General features: G+C 44.5%; 1 protein-coding gene across 1 annotated transcript in view; it reads right to left on the minus strand.

Moving 5' to 3' along the window:
- Positions 1 to 10746: 10746 nt before the first annotated feature.
- LOC138745484 (F-box only protein 22-like) overlaps positions 10747 to 21753 on the minus strand; it is a 28495-nt gene continuing 17488 nt past the window's right edge. Inside the window, 2 exon segments of the mRNA XM_069902557.1 lie at positions 10747 to 13280; positions 19282 to 19447. Coding sequence (XP_069758658.1) covers positions 12863 to 13280; positions 19282 to 19447 — 584 coding nt within the window. The 3' untranslated portion in view covers positions 10747 to 12862.

Here is a 21753-nt window from a genome sequence, read left to right on the forward strand (position 1 = left end):
GGAGAGGCAAGAGGGTGGAGAGCTGAAGGAAAGGAGGAGAGGGATGGGGAAGAGAGGGAAGTTGATGTTAATGCCATCTGGTTGGAGAGTGCACAGATGGAATATTAGATGTTGCACGTCGAATTTATGAATGGCCTTGGTTTGGCAGTGGATGAGGCCATGGACAGACATGTCAGGGCAGGAGTTAAATTTAAGCTCTCATCACCGGATAATTAAATCCACATTAATCATATTTTCTTACAATAAAAGCAGCTGTCATTTGGCTCATTCCATGGACTCTTTTAGTGTGATGATGAGAATAGATTCGACTGGTTTGAAGAGTAACAAGGCCCATGACACATGTTAGTAGAAAACTGTGATCTTTACACGCAGGGGAATTCGCAACATGGAACACACTCATGCAACAGTAGCATGCAAATCATACACAGACTCTAGTCAGTCGGAGATACTCGCAACACCTGATAGTATTTACACAACACCCACCACCGCTCTACAATACTCAAGCACGGAACACTACTCGACATAAACAGTAGTCTGATTGCAACTAAGATAGGTGTCTGCCACTATAATCCCTCATCCTGTACCAGCGTACCCTACAACTTGTCTCCAGCGTTGCCCACGGCTCACAATCCAGATCAGATCCTCCAGTGCTAGTCAACCGGCCTCACCTGTGGGGAACGAGAGACTGAGCTGCACCACGTGGTGGGGTCTAGACGGCAGCTGGCTGGAGTAGCCCAGTCAGGTGCATCCATGTGACCTGTGACAACTGATTGTGTCGGGAGTTGGGGTGGCCCAGGTGCACCCACATGACTTATGAGAACCATGGTAGCCTCACTTGTGGGTGGATCTCAAACTTGATTGACGTTTGGTGACTTCTGGTCCGTTTTCTGCCGGAAAGGTCAGCTGACCTTCCGCACAGCACTTAGGATTCATATATACAAGAAAACTCCATTGGGACCTCACTCTATGCAAAACAATTATGTTAAAAGCCCACAGGATCATTGAATGGTGAAAGGAGGCTGTTCTGCCCATTATCTTCAGTCTTGCACATTTTGCTTCACCGTATATTGTCCAATTCACTCAGGCAGCTCATGGTGCCTCCAACACATCTTTTTTCAGCCCAGTCCATTCAGCCCACAATGTCATGCCGGCCAATACAAACCTATTCCACAGCAGATTTTCCCCTAACCCTCTACTTATTCTTACATTCATGCACCCATCTGCAGGTAGCAATTCCTGCTTCAAGTTACATGCTGCACAAAACACACTTCCAAAATGTCACTCTTAATTCTCCTTTTTAAATTTAAACATACAGCATGCCAACAGGCCTTTCCACCCAAATACCCCAATTAACCTACAAATCCAGTACGCTTTGAAAGGTGGAAGGAAACCGGAGCACCCGGGGAAAACCCATGCAGACACAGGAGGAATATACAAACTCTTTACAGACACCGCAGGATTTGAATCCGTATTGCTGGGGCTGTAACGATATTGCGCTAATCAGTATGCTGACCTATAATTTATAAATGTCACCTCAAGCCCACAAAAGGGAACAGCCCCCAACGTCTACTATTCCCACACTCTTATCACATTATGTACCTCAATCAAATCTTGTAACTCTTTTCTGAATCCTTTCTAATGCCTTTACAAAATTCCTATGAAATTCCCTCCAGAATTAAACACAAAACAAATCAAATGACATTAACATCAACTTGGGTTTCTGCTAGCCCACTCTCCGTTCCCCTCCCTTCCCTTTCTCCTCGCCTTCTTTCCCTTAACCCTCTCCGTTCACAGAGGCATCCCTCCTCCCTTTCTTGCAAGCATGCTCTCTTACCCTTAACTGCCTTTGGGACCGTGCTCTCCTGACCCCATTTTGCTTGAGCACCTGTCGACATTTTTCCATGCCTTGATGAAGGGCTCAAGCCAAATGTTGGTTCTGCATCTTTGACGTTGCTACATAAAGTGTACTGTTTGACCTGCTGAGTTTCTCCAGCATTGTTTTGGCCTAAGGCAGTGATAATTGTCAGGTTTGCCTGCATTTATGGAACAAAATTTCTTCCAATTCAGATAACGATCTCTGATCCAACAAACGGGACACACACCTGCTCAAGAGCCGCAGTTGTCCCATCACACTGCACCTCCACCTGCTCACACAAGGACCCAGAACGACAGGGAAAACTCTCAGTTTCTTGGGATTGAGGATGTCGGACGTCCGCTCACCGGTTCTGCAACCACACACTGATGTAGTCTGATTGCATACATCGATCACTCAGTTCCAAAGGGTGGGGAAGGTGGAATTGGAGCAGGGTCGGGAAAAAAAGGACAGAATTGGAGTATGCGACATTGGCTGTGGCCAAGGTTGTTTACATCGATGTACGTGGTCAGAATACATCAACTCCTCTCTAAATCTCGTTCCTCGATTTCCCCTACTTTCCAGCCAGTCCCATTGACCTGCATTTGGCCCTTATCCCTCTGCACCTTTTCTCTCCATCCTTTGTCCTTTAAGCATTGTAATCGGACCCCCACTACTTCTTCCTCTGGCAGTTTGTTCCATATTTCACACCCATTGTATGAAACGTTGTGCCACAGATCTCCTTCAAATCTTTCCCCTCACCTTAAACCTCTACCCTCTAGTTTTAGGCTCTCTACCCTGGGAAAAAGACTGTGACCACTCACCTTATCCATGCCCTTCATATACAGTAAAAAAAAAACCCTGGTATCTTTGGAGATTGGTAGATTCTGGATAAGCGAGTTTTCTGGTTGCTTTTACAATGCCTAATACACCTGCATTAAAAATAAACAGTTTAAAAGACAATACTATACTGTACTTGCACTGAACAAACTTCTCTTGTATGAAAATAAAAACCTTAAAGCATTTTACTTTATTTTCAGACACATTCTTTGAAAACATTTAACCGTCGCTGCAACTGCAGGTTCCTCCCCCTCCACGGAACTGCCCGAAAGATGAACAACAATATTTCAGATAATTAACTCCCCCTCCCCCAAATTGACACTAATATACTAATAAAGACAAAGACCCTTACTAAGCAGGGATAAGGAGACACTTTTACAGCAAGTGGCATCAACCAGCTCTTCATCCTGGGCAACGCCACTTTATTCAAACACAACTTTATTCAAACAGCTGCTACGAGCAAAGCTCGACCAAGGCCCTCTGTTGGCTGAATATTTGCTCCCGTCTTCACCACAGGTTTATGTTCAGAGAAGATTTACTTCTATTATTTTAAACTTTTATACATTCAATTTATTTATTTTCCTCAAATTCTTTTTGACACTTGCTTGAATTTCAGATAACAAGGATTTTACTGTACCTCTATAAATGTCACCTTTTGTCTCCTAAGCTTCGGTGGGGGGGGGGTGGGTGGAGAGCAAGAGAAAGAGAGGGAAAAAAATCCAAATATCTGCTTAAAACTCAAGCTGACCAGCCCCAATAGCACGCTCATGAATCTTTTCAACACCATTTTGCAGTTTAAAGGCATCCTCCCTTTTCGAGGCCAACATACCTGAAGGGCCTATTCAATATGTGCAATACTCCAAGTGCGGTCTCACCAATAACTTACACAGTTGTAACATGACATTCCATACTCCTGTGCTCAGTGCCTTGACCAGCGAGGGCAAATGTGCCAAACATTTTTTTCACCACCACATCTTACTTACCTGCATTGAGGATACCATCCACCTCAGGGCTGCTTGCTCATGTGGCACAACATTCCCCCACCCTAGTCCTGATCACCACACTGCCCAAGCCTAGGCCAGAGCCCCAGACCCTTCCCAAAAACCCGTGGTAAAACCTTTGGCTGCTGACCTGGTGTGGCCTGACATACAGTACCCTGTGGAGAACAGTGTTGGGTCACGGTACAGCATTTCCAAGCTAGAAGGCAGATTCCTCCTAAAGGAATGAGACTTCTTCAATAGGGGGAGGCGGGTGAGCTAATGCTCTGTTCACCATCCCACTTCCTCCACAGGACCCCCCCCCCCCACCTTTCTCCACAAGACGGCCCCCCCCCCTTCCTCCACAGGACGGCCTCCCCTTCCATTGACATGATCTATTGGGATCATTGCTAGAAGAGGGCGTGCAAAATCATTCAGCACCCCGCACACAGCATCTTTCAGTTACTGAAGAGATCCAGGAGGATCAGAGCCAGCACGACCAGGCTGAGGAACAGCTTCTTCCCACGGGCGGTGAGAATGCTGAACGACCAAGGGACTGCTCACACTGACCATCTGAGTCTCACATATGTACAAAACAATATTTATTTGTATAGATAAATGTGTGCATGTGTATTGTGTTATGCCTGGTTACGTGTCTGTGTATTTTGCACTGGGAACCGGAGAACGCTGTTTCATCGGGTTGTACTTGTACAATCATATGACAATAAACTTGAGTTGTCTTTATTTTCTTAGTGGGAAACTAGATCAGCTCATGATAAAATGGCAAGGCAGACACGATGGGCTGAATAGCCTACTTCTGCTCCTATGCCTTATAGTTCTCTGCCCCTTGAGCTTCCCAATCAGGAATTCTCTATCTCCTGCACTATTTTTTAAAACTTGAGAGGGGCTCTTCCTTCCCCAAACCTCTTAAAACCTGTTTCCCCAGACAAACTAAACTCACCCACTCGGGGTGGATCTATTCCTGAGAGGTTTTCTCCAAAGCTCTCCCACTTCTGACAACACGAGATCCTTGACCTCCTCAAGCTCCAAATCTAGTCTTTGACTATTAGAAAACACAGCAGGTCCCACATGTCTATAACCAAAATATATAACCAAAACATGTATAACCAAAATTTCAGGCCCGAGCCTGTTGTCAAGGTACGAGCAAAACGTAGGAAGGCGTCCGAATTAAAGGGTGGGAAGAAGGGGCAGGAGGACAGCAAGGGAAACAGACAAGAGGCCATAGGTGGACATGAATAGGAGGGCAGGGGAGGAAAACTGAGAACTGATCAGGGGAAGGAAGTGAATGTGAATGCAGAGCTGGAAGGAAGCAGGAGGACAGGGAAAGAGACGAGAAAAGGAGACATTGGGATAGGGTGGGGGCTAATGGAAACCGGAGAAGCTTATGCTATTGCAAAATGGTTGGAGGGTGCCCAGATGGAATACGTGGTGTTGTTCCTCCAATTTGCGGGGTGGGCACATTCGGAGAATGCAGGAGACATGTCGGCGTGGGAATGGGACAGAGAATTAAAATGGGTGGCCACTGGGAGATCCTCGCTACCAGAAGGTGCTCAACAATCTCCCAGTCTACATCCAGTCTCTCCGATGTCGAGGAGCCCACAACAGGAGCACCGGATCCAGTAAATAGTTGTAAATAATACAATAGCTTTACAGTTGTTGCTTCACTTAGGAGGACCGTTTGGGGCTCTGAAAGGTGAAGTACCTTCATATTCGGGCGCTCTTTGAACAAATCTTGAGGAAGGGCTCGGTCCCGAAAAGTTAGTTACACAACTCTGCCTCGCTTGGAATGCTCAGGAGCTGCTGAGTTTTGTGCGTTTCCTACGATCACGGCGTCTGCAGCCTTTCTCGTTTCAAGACCATATTTAACACCACAAAGCCTGATCATTATAACTGGACTGTTGCTCCGGAGACACAGATTTTGGATTCACCAGGATGACCTCCAACTGGGGGATAATAAGACAAGGTTTACTGGGAAAACAAGATCGATAGTCAGAAAAGAAAGGGGAAGAATATTACAAGCCACCTGCTGCAGGGCATAGAATGGTACAGCACAAGAACAGTCCCTTCACCTCACAACATCTGCATCAACCATGATGGCAATCTACCCCCAACCACATATGGTATCCCTCTATTCCCTGCCTTTGCGTGACGATCTCTTTTTGCCACCCATGGCAACGTGCGCCTGGCACCCACCAGTGTGCAAAGGAAATCCTTGCCTCGTTTTAAAATTTCCCCTCTAAACCCTTGATAGTTACACAATGGGCAGAAGGCAATCCACTCCATCTGCCCCTCTTGTCACTATACAGCGAAACCCCTTTTGTTTTTCTCCAGAATTCAAGCAACCGGCAAAAATAATAGCGGAAATGGATAGTTCACCGTGAGCTCACCAATTATGCAACATGCGATCGGAAAATTCACTTATCCAGCATCTACCCATAGGTGCCGGAAACCAGGGGCTTAAAACGGCTAGCATCGAGAACAGCACACGATACTCCAAATGTGGCCCTTCCAACATCTTGCGCAAGTTGTGTACTTTCCTTTTGACCTGCCCTCCAAACTTCCTTTCTTCCCTGGAGATTTGACAGTCACAGGGATTTGAGCCTTTTCCTTTAATCTACTACTGCAACGTGTCAATCAGCTTTGGACAACTCTTGTTAGGATATGTAAATACACAATGCTGGAGAAACTCAGCAGGTCAAACAGTGTACTTAATATAACAAAGATAAAGATACAGAACCAATGTCTCTGGTTCGATGAATTCTGTAATTATTCTGGATAATTAGTTTGGATACATGAAATTCTTGAGGGAACTCTCAAATCATTTAACAATATTACATCTCAGACAGCAGCAAAAGAAATTTGCCCAGACAGTGTTATTTTTAAAACATTATTTTTATTACCAACTACTAATACTATAACATCTTAAGTAACTTAACCCCCACTATGAGTGAATAAAGTGTATGTGTGTGTGAGATACCCAAAACCATTACAGCTTAGGCACAATTCTAGGAAGTCATTCCAAAGTCAGTCTTAGAAGTCCAGTATTGACACAAGGTCTCTTAAACTGATGTACAGAAGTAATCACGAAGGAGGTGGGAGAGACTGAGTGACCAGACTGACGAAAACTCACGAATCCTTGTCGAGTTGCTCCCAGAGCTAATGTCCTTTCAGATGAGTGGTTGCCTCTTTTCCTTATATAGATGATCCAAAATGTGCGACTTCCACAAAGCTTCTAAAATCCAGGCACGAGTCGATCAAAGCGACCTTTCCTTTGGTCACAGTGTGGTTCAGTAATTCCCGACAGGGGAAATGAAATACGAAATCGTTCACCACCACACAGAGCTTCTCCAGCACACTGTTCCTTCAGATGGCTGCTTCTCAGGAAGTGCTGTTCCTTTAAAATGGCTGCTAATCACAAAGTGGGCTGTTACTTCAATATTTTTCACCTACATGACTCTCTCCACCTGTGTCCCTGGAAAAGCAACACATTTCCTCTCTTCTCTTCAAAAGTAGCAAAGTTTGTACATGCCCAATGAGTTGTTGCCACCTCAGTCTCTTCAAAGCTCTGCATGCTGGCATGTTGATTTGTTTACCCTTAAAGTCACAGTCACACTAAAATTATATGGGAGCTCGTAATAACAAAAACAATCAACATATGGAATAGAAAATCATTCTTACCGAATTTAGATGAGAAAACTAAATAAACACAAAATGCAATAGAAACAACAAAACTTATAAATTTATGCCAAGTGTTCATTGCGATCCAAGGGGGTTTCTTGGAAGGCAACCCCTCTGTATGTTCGCTCTTGCTCAAATTGGTCCTACTTCAGATTTATTGTCAGAGTACATACATAACATCACATACAACCCTAAGATTCTTTTTCGTGCAGGCGAGAAAGAACTACCGCTTATTGGCAGTACAAAAAAAACGGACTCAACCTACACATGTAAAAAAGAAATCCAAACAAACACAGAGGAAAAACAAATCAATAAAGTGCACAAGTCCTTAAATGAGTCTTTGATTGTTATTGAGGAGTCTGATGGTGGAGGGGGAGCAGCTGTGCCTGAACCTAGTTGGTGAGAGTCTTGCGGCACCTAGACTTCTTTCCTGATGGTAGCTGCAAGAACTATTTTGGTTAGGTTTCAAATATTTACCCAGTTATAACCCACACATAGCAAGTGATCTGAGGCAGTAACGCAGTGCATCTCCAACCTATCTATTCTTTTGGCTTTGCTAAGGGGTAAATGTGGCACCACATTAGCTCCTGCTCTCATGCCGAGAAAGGCTCCTCCCCACCACCATTTTGTTCAGGCACCTGTCTACATTTTGCTTACAGAGCAATGAAGAGCTCAAGCCCGAAACGTTGGTTATGTATCTTTATCGGTTATGTATCTTTATCTTTGCTATTTAAAATATGCTATTTGACCTGCTGAGCTTCTCAATCATGGCATCTGCAGATCTTTTATTCCTGTTAGGATACGTGACTGAAAGGGATACATATTTGCTGCAATAAAATTAATTCTTTCAATGTTATTGCATGCTCTCATACCTTTGAATGTAGTTTCTCAATCCATTAACATCTCATACCTTTAAACTTCCTTTGCTGTTAGCTGATTTTTAAACCTTTTATAAAATTGATCATGTTTGATCACTCTTCTCCAAAAGAGCGATGTTACCAAAAAGATGAATTAATCTAAGCTTCAAAGTCAGTGAGAGCTCTGCCAGTAAGTCCAAAGGCTTTCACCAGACTCGTACCAAAGTGAAAATATTTTGACCTACATTACAGGGTACTTTGCACAATGCAAATTAAAGTACAGTAAAATCCCCTCTCCAGAATTCAAGCACCTGGCAGCCTGAAGCAATCAGCAAAGAAAAATCTCGGAAAATAAATATGAAAGTTTAACACTGGCACCAACACCCCCCCCCCGCCCCCCCCCCACCCACCCCCCCGCCAACCCCAGCAGCTAGTTCACCAATTCACACACACAGCCCGCAAACTCCAGCACCTGGCAAATTCATTTATCCGACATCTACCAATCCCCATAGGTGCCGGATACCAGGGGTTTTACTGTAGTATCAGCCCAGGAAATGGTGGTAAATTTCCTACGATCACGTAGTTTCAACCACATTTCAGTTCCATCCCATAGACCGTGCCGCAAAATCTGTTAGCAGGACATCATGAAGGGATTTCTACAGCACTGAAGGGCCAATGTAGACAAAAATTTCAATGGGGGTTACAGCTTATGAAAATATATTGGCTCATAAAATCATTTAAGAAAATATCCAACTACAAAGCTATACAGCAAGGAAGGAGCCTCTTAAGGCCACACCAACACAAACTCCATTCACATTAATCTCCTCACATTTTCTCCACATTCCTATAAACTTTCCACCATTCACCTAAACATTGAGGGGAAATTTCTAATGACCAATTAAACCCACCCAACTACACAAGTAGGACGTGCAAGGAAACCAGAGTCATGGGGAAACTGGTCACAGGAAGAACGTACAAATTCCACACTAAATTTTAGTTAATTTGGCATCATGTTGACGTATAACCATACCCTGTGGCTCTGCTGGTACTGGTCTTCATCCACAGAAACCACAAGAGATTAGGGTTGATCCTGGGTGTCTCAACTGTAAGACAGCAAGCTCTATAGTTGCTTTCCCTAGCGCCATGGGTTATCATTCAACCAGAAATCGCAGATCATCTGACCACTGTTGCCGTGTCCTTGTTGTGCATAAACGTCCTGTTGTCATTTGTGAAAACAATCATTGCATTTCCAATCTAATTCTCCAGCTGCAAACGGTCCTCAATCGGTCCTGGAACCTCCATGTCGATGCAATCACAAAGGCGGCTCGCTAGCAGCTATACTTCGTGAGGAGTTTGAGGAGATTCAATATGTCACTAAACACTCTCGAAAAACTCTACAGGTGTATCGCGAAGAGCATTCGGGCTGGTTGCATCACCGTCTGGTACGGAGTTGCCAACGCTCAGGACGGGAAAAATAACTCCAGAGGGTTGTTAACTCGACCTACAACATCACGGGCACCAGACTTCACTCCATCGAGGACATCCACAAGAGGCGGTGTCTTAAGAAAGTGGCCTCTATCCTCAAGCACCCGCACCACCCAGGCCGTGCCCTCTTCACTCTGGTACCATTGGGGAAAAAGGTGCAGGAGCCTGAAGGCGAGCACCCAGCGGCACAAGGACGGCTTCTTCCCTTTTGTATCAGATTCCTGAATGATCAATAATCCACAGACACTTCCTTACTTTGACATTTTCTTGCACTATTTTGATTTATTGTTGTACGGTGATTTATAGAAACGTTTGCCCCGTGACGCTGCTGCAAAACAACAATTTTCATGACTTGTTCATGACAGTAAATTCTGATCCTGCTTCGCGATGCTCAGTTATGATTCTTTTCTTTGGCTTGGCTTCGCGGACGAAGATTTATGGAGGGGGTAAAAAGTCCACGTCAGCTGCAGGCTCGTTTGTGGCTGACAAGTCCGATGCGGGACAGGCAGACACGGTTGCAGCGGTTGCAGGGGAAAATTGGTTGGTTGGGGTTGGGTGTTGGGTTTTTCCTCCTTTGCCTTTTGTCAGTGAGGTAGGCTCTGCGGTCTTCTTCAAAGGAGGTTGCTGCCCGCCAAACTGTGAGGCGCCAAGATGCACGGTTTGAGGCGATATCAGCCCACTGGCGGTGGTCAATGTGGCAGGCACCAAGAGATTTCTTTAGGCAGTCCTTGTACCTTTTCTTTGGTGCACCTCTGTCACGGTGGCCAGTGGAGAGCTCGCCATATAACACGATCTTGGGAAGGCGATGGTCCTCCATTCTGGAGACGTGACCCATCCAGCGCAGCTGGATCTTCAGCAGCGTGGACTCGATGCTGTCGACCTCTGCCATCTCGAGTACTTCGACGTTAGGGATGTAAGCGCTCCAATGGATGTTGAGGATGGAGCGGAGACAACGCTGGTGGAAGCGTTCTAGGAGCCGTAGGTGGTGCCGGTAGAGGACCCATGATTCGGAGCCGAACAGGAGTGTGGGTATGACAACGGCTCTGTATACGCTTATCTTTGTGAGGTTTTTCAGTTGGTTGTTTTTCCAGACTCTTTTGTGTAGTCTTCCAAAGGCGCTATTTGCCTTGCCTTGTTCATGACAGTAAATTCTGATCCTGCTTCGCGATGCTCAGTTATGATTAGGGTCCAAATAAATACTTTCAATGGAAATATCCATCTTCTTCCATTTCTCTGTTGTCATATTGAACACCACCAAAGATGGAGCGGATTCAGGCTCTGTAGATTTTCCTTTCTGTATATTATTTTCCCTCGTATCCCATCAACTCCTCATCACACCCACTGCTGATTTTTCCTGTCATCCACCTATCCTTGGGTTAATTTAGTGGCCAGTAAATTGATCGAGAGCATCAGTAGTGAACGGGGACAGAAAACGTGCATACTCTAAGCAGACAGTAACTCTGGCCAGGAATACACCTGGGTTGGTGGAACTCTTCACTGCATCCAGTCTCAGTTCACTGAAGCCCTCCTGATAGCAACCCGGTCAGAGGAACGCGGACAGAAACAGAAAACAGGTGAGCATTTAAAATGCCTTTCCTACATCACCTCTCACACTCCTTTGTAATTGTTTCTTTTAAACTTTAATTTCGACAGACAGCACAGTAGAAGCCCCTTCTGGCCCACGAGCCCGTGACATCCAAATTGACCTACAAACTCAGTACGTTTTGAAGAGTGGGAGGAAACCAGAGCACCTGGACGAAACCCACGCAGACACAGGGAGAATGTAAAAACTCTTTATAGACAGTGCAGGATTCGAACCCCAGGTCGCTAGCCCTCTCACAGTGTTGTGCTAACCTTGTGTATTTGTGTAAATAAAACAATCTCAAAATAATCATCGGAAGAATTAGTTTTACATTTGATAAAGACAAAGAAAACAATTTAAAACTATACAAATGATTTGAAAGTTAAACGACTCAATGTTCAAACAGATTGCTTTGAGATTCTTGAACGGTCAATCTATGGGACATCTTTGGAAAGATACCTTAATGCAAACATTAGAGGGACAAAAAGTGACAACAAACTTGATTGTGTTGGTCAATCATCAATTCTTGGCAAGACTCCAATCTCCATCAGAACAGGAGCACAACAGGGCTGTGTTATTAGCCCCCTCCTCTACTCAGTTTACACCTATAATCGTGCAGCTCAGTATGACATTGACAAATTTGCCGAGGATACCGTGGTAGAGGATTATATAAAGGAAGGGGATGAGACAGCATACAGGATGGAGACTGAAAACTTGGCTGAATGGTGTATCAACAACCTTGCATTTAAATGTCACCAAAACCAAGGAGCTAATTGTTGACTTCAGGAAACCCCGAGGTGTACAATCCAGTGATCATTGGGAGATCAGAGGTGGAGAGGGTGAGCAAATGTAGGTTCTTGGGAGTCACTATCTCAGAGGATCTTTCCTGGACCACAACACACCAATGGCATTGTAACGAAAGCACGCCATTGCCTCTACTTCCTCAGGAGTCGGCGGAGGTTTGGTATGACATCAGAAACCCTGGCGAATTTCTACAAAGGTGTGATGGGAAGTGCGATGATCAGCTGCATCACAGATATGGGGACACCAATAACCCCTGAGCATAAAGCCCTCCAAAATGTAGTGGACACAGCCCAGGGCATTAGAGGTAAAACCTTCCACTATTGAGCACGTCTCCAAGAAATGCTCTGCTGTCAGAGGGCAGCAGCAATCACCAAAAATCCACACCCCCCAGCACCTGCTCTGTTCTCGCTGTGGCCATCAGGAGAGAGGTCTTGGTGCCACAAGACTCGCATCGCCAGGTTCAGGAACAGCGGCTCCCCCCCCCCCCATCAGACTCCTCAACAGCAGAGTCAATTAGAGCCTCATTTAAGGACTCTTGTGCACTTTATTGATTTTCTTTTCGCTCTCTGTATTGTTCAGTTTTTTTTTACATTCTTATCGGATTACAGTTCTTTTGATGGTTTCCATGTTTACACTGTGTACAGTTTATTTTCCGCACTACCAATCAGTAGTAATTCTGCCTGGCCCGCAGGAAAAAGGAATCTCAGGGTTGTATGTGATGTCATGTATGTACCCTGACATAATTTGGAAAACTGAAGGCTTTTGGTTATTTGATGGGTCCTAGGTGAATGAGGACCATTACTGTTGTGTAACTGTGAATTAATTCATAGTGTTCTAAACAGGTGCTGCACTCCCTCAGTGAGAAGTGCTCCGTCATGATGCGATCACAGCCAATTTCGCCATTACCAAAGAACCCAAAGAGCGGTACGCTTGGGAATTGCTTCCTGAAGGCGTCAGCTTCCACGTTCTCCATCTTAGAGTAGCGGCTGCGACCCCGGCCAATGCAGGCAAACATGAAGCCCACCGTGTTGTGCTCCGGAATACCGGCCGCCTTGAGGCGCTGCAACACTGCTTCTACGCTCTCGGGAGTCTCCACGCCCTCGTCGAGGAGGACAGACGCAGCCTGGATCGCTCTGCCACTGAACGACAGGCCCACGATGCCATACATGTACCGGGAATCAATACTGAAAAGTAGAATATAGATCATGAAAGCTCAGTCCCCAGGGGGCCAAGTGCGAGTGTTTTTACAGAGACAAGACATACCGTGTATGCCGTTGTATAGGACGACTCTGTACAGTATAAGATGACCCTGGAATTTCCAGTTAATATGTTGGTTTTGAGCAATACCCTTTGAATAACACAACCACCCCCCCCAAAATCTGTCATTTACCGCTGTTAAAAGCAAATCACAATAATTTGATAACAAATGATCACTGAAAGGTTTAAAATTTATTTGGTTATTTTAAAGTAAACCACTGTCAGCTCCTATAACAGGTCACTGAAAGCCTGTGCAGAGCCAATAGCAGACAGACGGGTGGATGGTTCCCGTGGGGGAGCGCTGAGATTTTGCAAATTACTAATGGGCCATGTGCGAGACTGCAAGAGCCGGCAGGAAGATGGCAGCGGTGTGGAGACTTTGCTGGCAAGGTAAGAATTTTAGACTCATAAGTTTCGAAGATTCTTTATTGTGCAGAGATGGCTAATGGTGCCAAGTCCCAGCGAAAGCATTTCTAAAGATTTTATTTGCAATCAAGAGGAGACAGCCTTTGACATCAGAGAATCAAACTCAGTCTGTGGGATAAAACCTCTCCGTCTGCTAGTTGCAGAGGTCCAATTAAAGTGAGTTTGGAAAAATCACAGAACCATTTCTGACCAGGAAATAAAAAGCCTGCATCCGCCCTTCAGGTCCATTACCCACTTCACATAAAAGAGAAGCCATTTTGAGAGAAGAAGCACATTTTTTGTAGGATGTCTTCCTCGTCTAAATGAACGCCACCCAAGAGCCTTTAATGGTGACCGTGGTTCTTTGTTGATTGAAATCCCATTGCTCATCAACATCTCTCAGCTCAATCAGAAAACTTCCAATCATCATCTCATTTCTTAGACCACCTGCTGAACTCAAGTGTCCTCACTAGTGCATGGAGAAGGGGAAAGTTTATAATGAAATCCTTTTGCATCCAATTGATAAAACTGGGAAAAGTTACCAGCTGAGCCCAGGCAGGAGGAATCTAAAATAAAACTGCACAATGAAGAATTTGGAGAAAAGAATCATTTGTATGGCTTTCAAATACATAGATAGCAATAAAACTGCAGTATATACTCGTGTACTCGTCCAATTTTGTAGACTAGTTTTTGAGTCAAACTGGGTGGGGCAGGGGTCGACTTTTACACGGATATTACTTCTGTCCTCAGTATGTACCTGCGTCGTTGAAGGCGTCAGGAGCTGAGATGGACAGCCAAGGCCTGGATCTGTGGTCAGGAGCTCTGCTGTTGGGAGCTCCAGTGGGCGGCTAGCCAGGGTCACGGTCTGCAGTCAGTGTGTCGGGAGCTTGGCTGGCTGGGGTGAGGTTCCACGATCGGGGCGTCGGGAGCTCGGGCGAGGGTCTATGCTCGGGGCGTCGGGAGCTCCTGTGGGCGGGTGGTCAGGGCCAAGAACGTGGGTGGAGGGGTCAACATTTACACAGGTGATATTTGGACCATTAAGGGGGTGTCGACTATTACATGGTATCGACGATTACACGAGTATATAGGGTAGATATTTGTGTCTTCTTGTTAAGAAGGTAATTTCACTTGCAAAATTATTTTTTCCTCTGAATCATCATCTCAAATTGCTTTCTTTACTGTGACCTAAACTAATTCCATGAACTGGAAGTTCACATGGTGTTAAGTACTCAGATTCCTATTAGAGCAGGTTGTAACAAGCAATTGATTTTAAAAATTCACGACTTTACATCCCGTGTGAACTGGGAGGTGTCTCTTTTGAACAGTTTGTGGGCACAGCTTGCACGGAAAGGAAATTCTTTGCAGCTTAAAGATGCAGGTCCATGATGAAATGCACACGTCATCACTTTTATTAACACAATAAATGTACAACGTGCCAGCGTATAGGCCGATCCTCGAAACTTTAAAATGTTGCCTCAAAATCGGGGACGTCTAATACCCTGGGTCTAAAATCCAAATCTCAACACCGCTGCTATCTTCCACTCCCCCTCCATATCCTATTCCCATCCCACCTGCTCCGACTCAAATGACCTCGACATTCCTTCCTCATGCCAACATGGTTCACCTCCACACTAGTGTATTGGACCACGAAAACTATGCGCGTGCATCGCCAGTTCAGTGGGGAAAACCTGTGCGTGTCCAACAAAGTCTCAGCACTTCCCCTGCAGGGTCCATCTCCCCAATCCAACTGCCTTTGGCTCTGAACAGGCTTCAAATGGCCTGTTAAAGGAGCCAATGGTAGTTCATGTTAAAATATGGTGATCAAATTAAAATCTTTATAGGGTAATCTGCCAACAAGATAATGCAACATGATCTTACTGGTCAGTGGTCAGTGCCACACATTTTTTTTGGGGGGTGGTCACCCTATTCAACTCAAAACCTACATCTTAGGTAGAAAATCTGAGGGTTGTCCTCTTTGCCAGCATGTACGATACACTGATTTTAGCTGGTAAGAACAGTCAAATAAACACACCGAAACTTGGTGAACTAAATTACAGGCACTCAGATATTTGCATGTGGAGGTAACTAACCCAAGTTAAATACCATAGATTAAACATTCCTGGTAAAGGAGGTTCTCCAACATGATGCAGGTCATTCACTATACGGTGCCTGCTGCGAGATGTACGTCTGCAGAGTGGTCACATTTGCGTTCGTGGCATTAATTTATGCATGCAGGCAGGTGCAAAAAAAACAAGTGATGCAGGAAGCAGTTCAGAAAAGGTTTACTCAATTAACACCTGGATCACAAGTTATCTAATGCATAAAGATTGAACAGGCTAGGCTTGCACCCACTGGAAATTTACCCAATTTAGAAGGGACTTGATTGGAACATGAAATCCTGAGATGTCTTGACAGGATGGATAGGAAGAGGTTATTCTTTCTTATGGGAGAATGCAGAACTAGGGGGCCACTCTTTAAAGAGACAAGATCACTTTTCCTAGAGGGATTGTGCATCTCCTCTTCAAAAGCAGGAGAAGCAAGCTCTGACAATTTTAATGATAAGGCAAGAAAGGACATACACGGTAAATGGCAGGTCACTGAGAAGTGCAGTAGAACCGAGCAATCTGGAGATACAGACACACAGTAACCTGAAAGTGACGTCAACAAATAGGGTTGGAAAGAGAGAGTTTGGCCTATTGATTTTTTTTATTTTAAATGTATATATTTTTAAAATTTAGACATACAGCACAATAACAGGCCATTTAAACCCACAAGCTCTTGCTGCTCAATTAATCTAGACCCCCCCCCCAGAATGTTTTGAAGGGTAGGAGGAAACCAGAGCCCCTGGGAAAAACCCATGCAGACATGGGGAGAACGTACCAACTCATTACAGAAAGCACAGGTTTCGAACTCCTCTCCCTATCACTGGTGATGTAACAGCGGCACGTTAACCGCTTTGCAGATATGTCGTCTCTTAATTAATTGGCCTCCATAAATTAAAGTACGGAGTATAGGAGTTATAAACTTATACAAGACATTGGTGAGGCCAAATCTGGAGGATCGTGTGCAGTTTTGGTCACCTAACTCCAGGAAAGATATCAGTAAGATTGAAAAAGTGCAGAGATTTACTAGGAAGTTGCTGAGACTTCAGGAACTGAGTTACAGGGAAATGTTAAACAGATTAGATTCCTTGGAGTGAAGAAGAATGAGGGGAAATTTGATAGATGTATTTAAAATTATGAGGGATTAAACTGATTAAATATAGGTCGGCTTTTTCCACCAAGGGTAGACGGGATAAGGGTGAAAGGGGAAACATTTAGGAGAACATCTTCACAGAGAGAGTGGTGGGAATGTGGAACCATCTGCCAGCTGAAATGGTGAATGTGGGCTTAATTTTAACATCTAAGATGAATTTGGACGGGTACATGGATGGGTGGGGTGTGAAGGACTATGGACTGGATGTGAAGGACTATGGAATGGTTCGGCACAGAGGAGGGTCTGATCTTGTGCTGAAATGTTCTACGGTTCAATCCCAGAGTGAAAGTATCCCATCGGCAGGCATAATGTGGAATTGAGGTGGCAATCAAATCAGCTATGATCTGATTAACAATGGGTTACTGGTCACCTTTGTTTACCATAACTGCTAATACAGTGTACAGTAAGGACAAAACAACGTTTGAGTGGTTGTGTGGCCTATTCCTGCTCCCTATAAGTATACCTGTACACACGTTCAGAATTGGACATACTCTTGGTACACTATCTGCATCAACCCTTCCCAAACCACATAACTTCAGAAGTTACAAGTTTTGTTCATTAAAATATTTGGGACACACTAGAAGTTGGACGGTCAATCAAATATACACCACCAAGATACCTTACATGACATTATATAGAACGGCTCGTTTATAGAACGACCCCAGAATTTCCACCCCAAATTATACTTTTAAATGATACCCTTTGTATAAGACGACCCAAAAATATCTGGCTCATACCACTGACCAGTGGATACTCTTAAGAGCAAACCACAATATTTTAATAACAAATTATCAGTTGCAAGATTTGAATTTTAATTGGATATTTAAAAATAAACCACCGTCGGCTCCTTAACAGGCTGTTTAAAGTGTGTAGAGAGCACACAGCTGTCAGACCAGGCAGAGATTTTGCAAATAACAGTAGATGTGCAAGATTGCCTCGGAGCCAGCAGGAAGATGGCGGTGGAGTTGAGACTTCGTCGTCAAGGTCAGACTTTTGTATGGGATGACGCCAATTTTAAGATGAACTTCTTTTAAAAAGTTTTGGATCATCCCATACAGTATTTTTGAAGATTAATGAAGGTATTGCTACAAGATCAAACCAGCAACCACAAAGAAGGCATATCACACAGGGGTAAAGATGAACAATTATTTTATTAACAAAAAATTCACCTTCAAACTTTAATTCAAAATCCCCCCTTTTATAACAATGCCCACTGGTTACTATTTTAATTTCTATAACAGTGTAAAACTAATAAATTCCCCAGCCTAAATATAACATATATAATTAAAGTCTAAGCTACACTTCCAACCAGCCCACAGAAAAACTTAGACACAAAACAAACACAAAACACACAAGACTCACAAAACTTTGATCTCAACTGAAGCAAAGATCATAAACAAAATTCAGTTTGTTTGGTAAACGGAAGCCAAAAGATCTTTGAGAGAGAGAGAGAGAGAGAGAGCACAAAATTCAAAGTTGTCTTCTTGTATTGCTGCAGAGAGATGAACAACGGGCTTGGTCCAGATTCTTCTGGCTGCCTTCAGAATGTTCATCCCTTTTAAAATGCCCAACATTCTAAACTGTCCTCCAGACCATGACTCATTCTCTGAGCCTTCTTCCACTCCACAGCACCCCCTAGTGGTGGTTTATCGTCCAAGTCCAGAAATTTTTAGATCATTCTCTGCACATGCCTAGTCCGTCCCCCACTCTCTCAGCAGTCCACCTTCACCTTGACTCTCTAAGGCAACATAAAACCTCACAACACATAGGCCAATACACAACACAGAACTCTGTAACACTATTCATTCTATGCAGCTAAATACTCCTCAGAGGTCACATGACTGACATAATTCCTTCTTTATATATCATGCATGCATTTGTTAAAATTTCTAAATTGATTCCACTGCTTAACTGCTCTCGTCCTTCTGCACCGTAAGGCCATGTCAATTATAAAGCGACTCCCTGATGATTTTGCCTCTCCAGTTGAATACAGCTGAGAATAATGGATGTGCACATCTCCCCCACAACAAGGAGCTCAGTACAGATCAGGCTCAATCCCAAGGCTTTCCTGGTTGTCAGGAGCTGCCTAACACATCCCCTCATGCCTTTGGGAGACAACTTGCAAATTATTACCAGGTTCCAAGAGTCTTAATCACCCCAAGACCAATCACCATGTGGCTGAAACAGTTCATTTTCACTGACGGAATGGAGACATTTTCCTTACAGCATTAATGAGATAAAGAGCTTGGCTGTTAACATTCCACTCACCTTTCAGAACTGGGTGAAAACACTTGCTCAATGTGACCCCCTGCTACAATGGTGTTCCTTACGTTAAAAGGCCTGGTAAGTCGCTGAATGAAGTCGGCTGCTGCAGGCTTATAAGTGTTGTATCCAAACAGCAAGACAATGCGCAGGTCTGGGTTACCTTGAAGACCTAGGAGAGGAAAAGTGAACCTGAGAATTCTCGACGAGTTCTGGGACGTGGGGGAAAGTTATCAAAGATACAGTAAAACCCATTATCCAGAATTCAAGCAACCATCAACAGAAAATAAATAGATAAAAAATGTAGACGTTTAAAAGTGGCACGCCTCACCATTACTTCGCCCATCACGCAATCTCAAGCAACCAGAAAAGTCATGCATCTACCAATCCCCATGGGTGGTGGATACCAGGAATTTTACTGTAATTAGTGTTCACCCAATTAGGAGGGCAGATTTTGTGGCAAAACTAAAACATGTTACAGGAAGTGCCCAGATTACAACAGAATTATTCGTAACCAGAAACCAGAGCGAGCTGATATCGGAAGAGTAGCCGCCAGCCAGGTTAACTGGCTCAGTGAGTGAGTCAGCTCAGTGTTCACAGCCTTCCTAGCTCACCCTGACCAGAGCAGCACACGGCATCGCCCCGATCCCACTGATGGGAGATGCAGAAATGCCTCGATCCCATCGATGGGAGATGCCAGCAGCCCTGCATTAGCAGGCTGATCCAATTGATGTTCTAAACACTTATTCATATGCAAGGGTGTCCGTAAGTCAGGCATTCCAATGCCAGGGAGGACTTTGAGGTGGCAGGGATAGAAGGGGGGGAAAAAAAAAGCAAAGACACCACGCCCATCCTATATATATCACAAATGTAAACAGTAGATGTTGGAAAACCTGAGCAAATTAGACAACTTTGGAATGAGAGACGGTTAATATTTCAGGTCAAGGCAGACAAGACACTGCAGAGTCTAGAATCTGGAACATATTCTGCTGGAGGAGCTCAATGGGACGAGCAGCAGCAGTGGGAGCAGCAAAGAATAAAGAATCTGCAACGCTGCAAGCTTCGAAGGATTCCAACCCACAACATTCATGTTTCTTCCCCCTCCCCCCGATGCTGCTCGAGCTGCTGAGTTCCTCGAGATCAATATTTCTTTAATTTTTTTTAAAATTGTTTAAATGTTATTTACAGTACGGTAGAACCTGATTCTGTCCATTTAACCCCATGCCGCCCAATTACACCCAAGTTAACCTACAACCAGTACGTTTTTTTAGAAGGTGGGAGGAAACCTTGGAAACCTAACCGTGCCAACATAGGCCTGATTCTCTCTTCACCAAAACTATTGGGAATTTACACCGTTTTGTTTTATTGCAGCCTTTCTCCATTATTACTAATAAAGACAGTAATTCTGTCATGGCACGGTTAACACAACACTAATGCAGCACCAGCGGCCCAGGTTCGTATCCAATGCTGACTGTAAGTAGTTTGTACGTTCTCCCCGTGATGGCGTAGGTTTGCTCCGGGCAGTTTCCTTCCAAACTCCAAAAACGTACAGGTTTGAAGGAGAATTGGTGTATTAAAAGGCAGCACGAGCTTGTGGGTCAGATGGATCTGTTACTGTGCTGTATCTCTAAAGTAAAGTCAGATAACAGTGCGAGGACTTTTTAAAAAAAAAATCACTGTTGGCAAAAGTCAGTGTCACATAAATGCAATTAATATTTTCCCTTCTGCATTGAACAGAATAGAAAGCAACATATTTCTCTGGTGGAAATACTAGTTTAATAGTCATGTTTTGGGGACAGGTCAAATTTGGGGGTCACCTTTTACATGGGTACTACTTTTGACCATGGTAAATACCTGCATTGTTCAGGTGGCAAGTCCGTATTCAGGGCATCAGGAACTCAAATGGGCAGGCAGCCAAGGTGAGAATCTGTGGTCGGGGGGGGGGGGGGGGGGGGGGGGGGGGGGTGGGTAGCGGGGGAGGAGACGGGTCAAAAGCTTTGATGGGCAAGCAGTCGGGGTGTAAAACAGGGAGAAATCGACTATATACTGTGTACTAGCCCAAATTTTTTTCTAGCACGAAGTTCAAGATCAACCACAGGTGATTACAAATTGCTGCTGTACCTAGACTTTGGTGAACAGCACTGTAGCAACCTTCCATGTTGAAATGCTTTAATGTTACTTCGCATACTTCTGCCATAAATTCACCAAATCCCCTGCAACATAATCTGCATTCTGCGCAGAAAGTGGAACGAGGCACTGCAGCACCATCCAGTGGCATCCGATGTAAAGTGTGATCATAGAGGAGTATCTAGCAAGGATACCAGAGGCTTACCATCATGAATGTATCATACCCTTAGACAGGCCAGTCCTTCACCGAATTTGGGTGGCATAGTTGGCGTGCCAGTTAGCATAATATGGTAACAGCACCTACGTAGGGGGAACTTCTTCACACGGAGAGTGGTGGGAGTGTGGAACAAG

The sequence above is a fragment of the Narcine bancroftii genome, chromosome 11 (assembly GCF_036971445.1).
Source record: "Narcine bancroftii isolate sNarBan1 chromosome 11, sNarBan1.hap1, whole genome shotgun sequence".
Lineage (NCBI taxonomy): Eukaryota > Metazoa > Chordata > Chondrichthyes > Torpediniformes > Narcinidae > Narcine > Narcine bancroftii.